General features: G+C 42.5%; 1 protein-coding gene across 1 annotated transcript in view; it reads right to left on the bottom strand.

The window, feature by feature from the left end:
- The window catches only part of sh3rf1 (SH3 domain containing ring finger 1), a 22,121-nt gene extending 17,803 nt beyond the window's left edge, over positions 1 to 4,318 (bottom strand). The window contains 2 exon segments of the mRNA XM_079157411.1: positions 1,702 to 2,219; positions 4,121 to 4,318. Coding sequence (XP_079013537.1) covers positions 1,702 to 2,091 — 390 coding nt within the window. The 5' untranslated portion in view covers positions 2,092 to 2,219; positions 4,121 to 4,318.
- Between the last annotated feature and the right edge of the window lie 6,051 nt (positions 4,319 to 10,369).

Raw genomic sequence — 10,369 nt, 5'->3', positions numbered from 1 at the left:
CATCTCCCTCGTCCTCCCTCAGGTGGAAAACAAGAGGAGCTCTCAGAGGCCCGGGAGGATCCTCCACTTGGTTTTTTGGAGCCTGGTTTTCAATTTCCAATCAACAAAAACTACAGACTACCGTCAGTGTGAGAGATAGAGTTCTTTGTTTTCGTGTCATGTGCTCATCCCTCATGGGTTCATAAGACACCAAAGATACAGCGGCTAAAGAATTACCGGTTATTTCGCCGCTCGGTGTTAAAACTAATTATTCAGCCTTCTCAAATACAGTCGGCTGCAGGTAAGTTCCCCGTCCTGAAGCACAACCCAAAAGAAATCAACATAAAGGAAGCTGTTTACTAAAGAGAGCATCCCGTACGTCCTCCTCGTGGAGCCTCTGGAGTAACATCTAACCTGCTGCTCACGGGATGTGACGCAGCAGAACTGTGCACATCTTTGTCTTTAGTTAGTTATACTTCACACAAAGTTCTGCACTGTAGTTCTACTTTATGAGACAATTTTTTTGCTCCTAAATATCACAAAGTAACCTTTGAAGTGAGCCTCCGCTGCCTTCCTTTGACTGAAACGGACTCAGAACCTCGATAAGAAGCGTGGATATTCTAACTCCACAGCAAACAGTCACACACACGTGTGATTAGGACTTTCATGACTGATGCACAGCAGCACTGACTGAGTATTGACTTTCCCAGAGAGGAGTGTAAATAATAAAAAAGGAAAAGAGGTTTTTGTTGGCGGTGAAGGTTCAGTAAAGGACAATAAAGCGGCACCAAAACCACCGCGACGTGTTGACGCGCTGCTTCCACATAAACACTGAACTCTACGGTTCAGCGAGCTGACAGACGCTCACCGTCTACGGTTCATGTTGTCTTATTTCCATCTCTCTCATCTTTGTAAATGAAACACAATGTCCGTCTGCTCCTAGAACTACACTTCACCACTGCTCTCAGAGCTGCAGATTAAAACACCCAGCCGGTGGTCACGCCCTGCATTTGTCACGTACACTCAGCAGCAACACCACAGCAGGGATCTGAAGAGCAGCACCGACGCCGTGCATGTGGCATCGTCAGCAGCTCAGACGGAGCAGAGAGGAGCCTCCTCCAGAGAACCATTACAGGAGTTTATCTATCTTATATCTCATATTTATGGACTACTTTATTCCCTTTTTACAAACCCTGTAAAGAAATAAGTTAAGTATTAAATACAATATAAACAAACTAACGTTGAATATCCTGTAATTCATCTGATTGACTGAGATGTGGAGTTTTAAGTCGTCTCGTTTCTAAAGCATGAGCTGAGCTTCTTTGTTTAATCCTCAGACGTGTAAATATGTTGTTTTTTATCAGTTAAACTATTAGTGAAACGCGCCGGCTTCACCGCGGTGAGTAGAAACTAAGCTTCAGAGGAAAGCCCGGCTGCAGCCGGCTCACAGACAGACAGCAGCGTTCGCTCGGCTCCACCGTTAACGGCTCTCGACCGCTCGCCGTCAGCACCGCCGGGCCGCTGGTCAACTGGCCGGCTTCGGGGTCACCGTGATAACAGTTAATCCGCAGCAAAGATTAGAGAGAGCCAGTAATGCAACATGCTGCTTTTAATCCACACAGATTTTCTCTGTTTTGTTGCAGCTTGACCCAAACAAAGGGTGAAACACAGACTCGTGCTCACTGATCCGCGTGCGGTTCACGGTGAGAAGTATATACTGACCCGCACAAGGGTGCTCTTAGCCTGAGCTCGCTGGGGCTGTGCTGCCGGGGTGCCCTGGTCTCTGGCTCCTCCTCCGCCGCCGTGCGCTCGGGCCACGGCTCCGGACGTCCCGTTGGTGGCGCAGACCCCGGGCCCGGGACCGGCCCTCCGAGGCCTCTGCTTGATGCCGTCCAGCAGGCGCACGAGCAGGATGTTGCTGGGGAGCTCGTCCACGGCGCACTCCACCAGCGTCCGGCACTCCGGGCAGCGCAGCTCTCCGCGAGAGCCCAGGATGCCTTGGAGGCACCGGCGGCAGAAGGTGTGCTGACAGGGGAGGACCTTCGCCGAGGCATCCAGGCGCTCCAGACAAACGGGGCACTCGAGCAAATCCAGCAGCACTGACTCGTCCATTCTCTTGCTGCTCTGCCGCTACTTCAGCAGAAGAGGCATTAGGCTGACACGCTTTGTGTTTGGAAGCAGGACCAGAACGCCGTCACGTCACTCCCATACCTCAGCTGTGGCCATGGCGTCTGCATCAGCTGTAAAACAGGGTCCAGACATGCACATTAATCAGCCGTTAGTGTGCACACCACAAATAGGTCATAGAAAGCCCGGGGTGGGCAAACTGTGGCCCACTGCTCTTTAAAAAACTAAAACTAGGGCATGGCTGGAGCATATTTCTAATAAATTTAGAGTTTTGGCGATGTCGCCTTCGCCATCTTGGATTACGGCCGTCGGCATGTTTTTTTAGCAACCAGTGAACAGGAAGTGACCATATCTGGACTGAGGAGGAGAGACGTAGAGACGCCGTATACGTCTCTGGTAGAGACCTGTCAATCACCGTGTAGCCCCGCCCCTAAAGCATCCCCTGCTTTATGGTCTGTGTGACTCTAAATGGACCATCATTTACTAAATGAACATCATGCTGTATTGAAGAAGACTTGAAACTAGAGATTGAGACCATAAACTCATGTTTACAATGTTTACTGAGGTAATAAATCAAGAGAGAAGTAGAGTCATTTTCTCATAGACTTCTATACAACCAGAGGAGTCGCCCCCTGGTGGACATTAGAGAGAATGCAGGTTCAAGACACTTCTGCTTCGGTTTCACTCGACAGAACCGGAGGTTGCCGCCTGTTTTAAACACTTGATGTGGACATAATTTGGTGAAATTACCTCCGTTTTAGGCTACATCCACACTGCTACATTTTTCGCTTTAAAACACATAACTTCTGCTGCGTTTACGCCCAATTTCATTTCTGAAACAGCGATAAACACTGATTTCCTGCAGTGAGACTGGTTGAATCCACATTATTTACTATCGTCAGCACACACACATCACATGTGGCTGAAATCTGTGCTTCATTCAACGAGCACAGGAAACATCACACCTCCAGCTGACAAACCGATGCCTTCACACCACATTCACAACCGCAGCGAAGTGATGAGCTGGCAAAAACAAAAAGCTGCCGTCAGAGTCTCGAATTAAGAGATTTAAAACCACGTTGATCCGATTAACTGGAGAGCAGATGATTACACCTAGAAGACTGAGATCCAACACGCCGCCATCCTCGTGCCTCTGACATCGTGTTTATAGTCTAACAATGCAGCAGAATATTAGAACAATGCAGCAGAATATAACAATGCAGCATAACTCTAGTGCATGTTTCTATTTAACACAGTTATCCTCATTGTATTGTCTGGTTAGTACTTGACAACGTAGTTTAAGAGTCTCCTGAATAAAGACTCTACTTATAATAATATTCTCACTTCTTTCATTGTTTCTGCGCGCTTTGTAAAGGCTCAAGAATGCATAACTTTGTATATTTATTCTTATTTTCTGTTTTGAGGTTTACTTTGTAACATCTGCCTATTGGTGCATTTACACAATGTTTTTATTAATGTGCACTGTCCCTTAGCAAATAAACTAATACATAACTCATCATCATCATCATCATCATCATCATCATCATCACAGCAGGGAGAGACTGTGATTTGTCAAACATGGAGGGAAATGTATCAAAGTCAACTCACTTCATCTGGTGTTTAATAAATAATAACACTTCAAATCAGCCCGTTGTATTATGTCATAAAAAGACATTTTAAAATATAAAAACTCAAATCTTCCTTGTGTGTACGGCTGTAAAATATGTCAATATTACGCAACACTTACCGGCACTAAAAACGTGTATCGATAACGCACGTGACGTTGTTTTTTTTAATGACAGTAGTGTTCAGCTGATAGTAGTTTTATAATATCGCGAGATATTAAAATCTAGCACATTAAAGAAACTTCGCTACTTTTTCACGTCGTCACCGTTTAAAGTAACAAAAAAAATAGAAGTTTTTTTTTCTTACAGCGTTCACACTTTAATTAAACAAATGTTTCTTCAACTTCTCAGGAAGAAGTAAATGATTAAACTGTTGAAGAAGAACTCACCTCTTCTTCCAGAACACGACTCCTCCTCTTGTTGCCGTTTCTCTCTCGCGCAGAAAGCTACACTGTAGCCAGTTCTCTGTGTTCGCAGCGGAAACACCGGCGACGTCCTCTCTTCAGAAGGCGTACATTGTACTGCGTTGTAGTATAAATGTACTTCTGTCAGATACTCGAGTAGAAGCAAACACGAAGACGAGACAACGGAACTCCGACCGCACCGAGCAGCAGCGCCATGCTGGCTGTTAGTCCGCTAACGTTACTTCTTCTTCTGGTCTGCTGGAGACGAGCGGGGAGGGGGGGGGGGGGGGCTTCACGTGCTGTCCGGAAATGAGACAACTATGAGGCAAAATACAGACAACAGATGGGTGTAACGTTTGTCAATACAAAGTTGTTTACAATGTTAGTAATTTATTCTATAAGTGATTCAATTTAAAAAGTGTGACGAAGACACGCCGAACCCCTTCATTATTAGTTTACTAATTTATGTTACTATTCTTTTATTATTATGATTATATAATGATAATAAGTATTATTATTATTACAGTTTATTTTATTTAAAAGTGTGACGGATTTATAAAACATCCAAAGACACACTGAATCCCTACTTTTAATTGATTAGTGTACTTATGTTTTTACTTTATTATTGTTATTAGTAATATTTTGTAGTTATTGAACTCACTTATTCAAATTATTATTAAAACCCTTTATTTACCTTTTTATTCATTTTCCTCTGCCTTCTCCTCGGACACACCTGCACATTCCTCTGGTCAATTATTAATATATGAATATATGAGACACGCTGACTTTACACGGTGAAACGTTCATGCAACTAGTTGCAGGCTGCAAATTGCATAAAACTTCATTTCCATATAATAAATAACGTCACTAAAAAGATTCAAGTGTCATTGTAACTACATTTAAATGTGTGTATCTTATTTTGCATCGTTTTCTCGCTGGATATAAATTCAGACGTGTTGTTTCACTTTTTCCTGCTTTGTTTTCATGATGGAAGAGCTCTCGGTGTATTATTCGTATTGAGAAGCTGGAGGAAACAACCATTCCTCCTTATGAAAACTAACAGCTTCTACAACAGTAAAATAATCACTAATGTTTCATTATTCCCCTCAAAAAGTACTCTGAAGTCAAATCCTAGCGGAATTCCACAGTAGTAGTCCTCAGTAGTGTAATTTCCGAGGCGCACCAGAAGGCATCTTCAGGGGTTGTCAAACGGGCGTGAACTGAATCTTCTGTAACAAAAAAACAGAAGCATATTTCTCTCACGCGGAGTGGAAAATACCCTCCGTGTCGTTATTCAGCCTCGCGGAGATGTTGAGTTATGAACTGAAGGCTTATTATTGGTTCTGTAGTAGAAACATGAAACTTAATGTTTCTCATAAAATATGGATGTTTTGTTATTGTTGTATTTCAGATCAGAAGCCGGTTTATTTGTATCGGTGCAAAGAAAGAAACATGTAATTAAAAAGAAAAGAAAATGAAGAAACATAAATATAGAATAAAAACATGTTCTTATTATATATAGCATATATGTTCTGGTTCTTTAACCCTCAGATGAACACCTAGGCTACGCCTCTGAGATGTTCTTTCTCTTATTTTAACAACAGAACGTCGCTCCACGAGCAGCAGCAGAGACATCTGGCGGTCACGAGCAGCAGCAGAGACATCTGGCGGTCACGAGCAGCAGAGACATCTGTCGGTCACGAGCAGCAGCAGCAGCAGAGACATCTGTCGGTCACGTTGTTCTTTGAATCTTCTGCTGAAAGCAGCAACAAATAGATTTTATTCTAAAAGTCACACATTCAGGATGTCAATGCTCTGGTTTCAGTCCTGCTCATCGATATGTCATCTTATTGTGGAAGCCTAAACATTTGTTTTCAAAAAGATGAAACTGTTTATTGTAATATCTACATTGCACGAATGTTTTTGTGTCTCCTTGTAGCATTTCTGTGTCTTTGTTGTGTCTTTGTTATGGTTGTTGTGTCTCCCTGTGGTCGTTCTGTGTCTCGTCAGAGTATTTTTGTCTCTTTCTAGTCATTTATATAACAGAAGCTGTAGAAGCTTCTGATCTACTCTCCTGCATCTCTTCTTGAAGCGACAGCAGACTGATGGATCCATTATTGTCCGTTACAAAGACGGACAGCAGTGAGGAGGAGAGCACTTTTTAAAGGTGATGTGTTTTTATTTCGAAACAACAAAAAGAATGCATTAGAAACAGACCTTTGACTTCTTATAACCTGCAAAGCAAAAGCACAAAACCACTTGAGACGCAGCCAACAGACAATAAACGTGATTTATCTGCGTCTCATTGGGAGGACGCTGCATATCGAGCGAGAGATGAAGGAGAGGAAGAAAAAGAGAGAGAGAGCAATAAAGCAGGAGATTTATGAGGAGGTGGCTCTCTCCTCTGTCACACGAGATCCCACAGGAGCCCTCTGACACAATGCCCCCCCCCATCCTTTTTTCTGCTTGACCCCCCCCCTGTGATGGAGGTGACAGCTGTGTTACTGCCTATAAATGGAGGACGAGGAGAGCAGGAGAGGACATGACAAGACATACGTCCCAATTTCAGGGAATGGACGAACCTTGACAGAAATATTGCCTCACTTGTACCGTCCATTACTGTAAACACGGGCGGATTACAGGACAAAAGACCTCAGCATGTCTCCTACAGAGGAGACACACCGACTAATGAGGTGTTTAGTCCAGCTTTTCTTGTCCTTTTATGTCTCTCGGTGGTCATTTTGTTTGTTTTTTGGTCCATTTCCGTCTCTTTGTAGTCATCTTATGTCTCTTTGTTGTGTTTTTGTGTCATTTTGTAGTCTTTTTTATGTCTTTCTTGGACACTTGGGCCCCTCCCACTTTGGGGCCCTCACACTTTGGGCCTTCACACTTTGGGCCCCTCCCACTTTGGGGCCCTCACACTTTGGGGCCCTCACACTTTGGGGCCCTCACACTTTGAGCCCTCACACTTTGGGGCCCTCACACTTTGAGCCCTCACACTTTGGGCCTTCACACTTTGGGCCCCTCCCACTTTGGGGCCCTCACACTTTGGGGCCCTCACACTTTGGGGCCCTCACACTTTGAGCCCTCACACTTTGGGGCCCTCACACTTTGGTCCCTCACACTTTGAGCCCTCACACTTCGGTCCCTCACACTTTGGGCCCTCACACTTTGGGCCCTCACGCTTCGGGCCCTCACACTTCGGGCCCTCACACTTTGAGCCCTCACACAAAGCAACATAATTCCCTTTTTAGAACGATGTCTCTCGGGCTTTATGTGCCGTTGAGATCAGGATTTGTTGCATTTTGATCCGGCTCTCAAACGTACGGTCTTCGCCGGAGGCGACCCGTTTTCAGATGAGATGAGGGACCAAAGCTGAATGTCGATGGATGCTAACGGTTCGGTGAACAGACTTCTCTGATTTTTTACCCCTCTGGGAGCCGAGATCAGCCGACCTCAGGGCCTCGTGGTATAATGTCAAACAGAGTGCGTGTGAGACCGTCTCCCATGAGTCATGTTCTTGTTCTTCCTCATCGTCTAATTGTAGTTCAGTGACCATCTGTAACAGAGATGATGAAGAAGGAACTGCAGCGTTCTGTTCAAACAGATGAACTGTGATTGGCTGAGAACGCACTCGAGGCAAAAACACTTTCACAACAGTTCGTCTTAAAAATTAAAATCTGCACCAAAATAAAAGAGCAGAAGAGAACAGAGAGCTGTTATTATTATTAGTTTTCAGTGAGTTATATTTTCCATTTTATGTTATGCATTGTATCCATTTATTTATCTTTATTTTATTAATACTTTATTTTGTATTCAGTGTATTTTATTTCTTCTTATTCTTTCATTTTTTTATGAACGCGTCTTATTTTCCATCTTATTTGACCTTTTTATGTTTATTATTATACCTTCATTATTATCATCATTCCTGGTATGAAAGGTGCTACACAAATAAGGTTTATTATTATTAATATTATTGTGTATTAATGTCTTCATTGTGTTTGACTCGTAAACCGTCCGTAGAACAGATCTCTCAGTCTGACCTTTAAATGAAGAAAGTTGACGTTCGTATGAAACCACCATGTGGAGCCATCGATACTCTGCTGCACTGAACTGAAGCCTTTTCTGGAATAATATAAATGCAAATATCAAAGACATTATGGGATGTGCTGATAGTGCTGTGTTGCACATATAGGAACAAAGAGGAGATGGATATCTGGAGATATAATTCTGCTTACAGCCGGAAATAAAAGTTAGAAGAAGACAGTCGTACAAAGCGGAGCCTCCGGGGAGAGAACAGCGGTTTGATATCTATAATGGAAACGCTGACACGCAGACTAAATATTAAAGACGATATCTTAGGATCATTTGCATGAAACATGAAGCCAACAAGCAGCTGAACCGAGGATGAGGTGTTTCTGTTGTTTTCAGTGTTGCATTGATGCTCATGATGAAGATCTCTGCAGGAAGAGAAGCAACAGCGGAGCTAAAACCGACTCCAAACTGAGCCAACGATGAGATTCCTCATACTTGCTATTTTGTCAGAGCCCCCCCCCCCCCCATGCTCTTATTTTGGCGGGACAGTTACCTTAATGCAGAATGAGCGCTCGTGAATAATAGAAGCCACATAAAACACAACGAGCAAACCTGGAACAACAAACAAACACGACGCCACCGAGCAGCATGAATATTGGATGAAACAGCTGGAAGTGTTTCTGCTCTCAGTCCTCAATGAAGTGAGAGTGGAGAGTCATGATGTCATCTAATACACAATAACCATGTTTTATGAACTCAAATCTAATGTGGAACTGATTTGCATATTTAATACGACCTCAGCTTAAAAAGACTTCCCGGGCGTTTACGTTTAAATGTAATAACGACATTTTATCTACGTTTCTTCATGCGCTGGTCGAGTTAGAGAAGTTTATATTTCCTCCATAACTCGTCTTCTTTCAGACTAAAGGAAAGAAAACATTTTATTACTTTGTCTGTAGATTTCTCCTAAATTCACCAAAAGTTAGATAATGCCTAATTTGCATATTTAAACATCACATTTCACACAAAACTTACAAATAGAAAAAGAGATGTGTCTCGCTCTGGACCTTCATAGAACAGCAACACATCATTCTGAAATCTTAAATTCCTGCAGCTTTAACGTGTTTGTCGGGGGGGTAACGCGCGCTCTTCTCCCGTCACACGGGATCAGACGCGGTGTGAAAACACTGGAGGCTCTCGTGAGATTATTCCACAGGGATCCTGACGACCAATAAATCCTGCCAGCTGACAGAGAGGTTGGTGGTGTGTTCAAGGGCTGTGGATGAAAATAGTCTCGTGTACTCACCAGTGGAGGCGCAGCGGGAAACAGCTGAAGGTTTTTCTTTCAAACCTTCACATTTTCAATGTAAGACGCTCAATAAATCATTTTCATGATGTAAGAAAGCTAAATTTAAAAGCACGGACACGTCGACGCTGTAAGGTCACACCCTGCAGACTGAGGTGGAAGAAGTACTCCGATGCTTTACTGCAGTAAAAGTACAACAACACACTGTGAAAATACTCCACTGCAAGTAAAAGTCCTGCAACCAAAACCTGACGGAAGTAAAAGTATTGTCAGCTACATGTATTAAAGTTTTAATAGATCAGTAAAATGTTTTATTGTTATATCTGATGTTTCTGAAAAAGTACAATATGTACCTCAGATGTATAAAAGTACAATATGTACCTCTGAGATGTATAAAAGTACAATATGTACCTCTGAGATGTATAAAAGTACAATATGTACCTCTGAGATGTATAAAAGTACAATATGTACCTCTGAGTTGTATAAAAAGTACAATATGTACCTCTGAGAAGTATAAAAGTATAATATGTACCTCTGAGAAGTATAAAAGTACAATATGTACCTCTGAGATGTATAAAAGTACAATATGTACCTCTGAGATGTATAAGTACAATATGTACCTCTGAGATGTATAAAAGTATAATATGTACCTCTGAGATGTATAAAAGTACAATATGTACCTCTGAGATGTATAAAAAGTACAATATGTACCTCTGAGAAGTATAAAAGTACAATATGTACCTCTGAGATGTATAAAAGTACAATATGTACCTCTGAGATGTATAAGTACAATATGTACCTCTGAGATGTATAAAAGTACAATATGTACCTCTGAGATGTATAAGTACAATATGTACCTCTGAGATGTATAAAAGTACAATATGTACCTCTGA

Source organism: Pholis gunnellus (genome assembly GCF_910591455.1).
Source record: "Pholis gunnellus genome assembly, chromosome: 4".
In the NCBI taxonomy this organism is placed as follows: Eukaryota; Metazoa; Chordata; class Actinopteri; order Perciformes; family Pholidae; genus Pholis; species Pholis gunnellus.
Note: the sequence above shows the minus strand (reverse complement) of the source record. Positions and strands in the feature narration are given on the sequence as shown.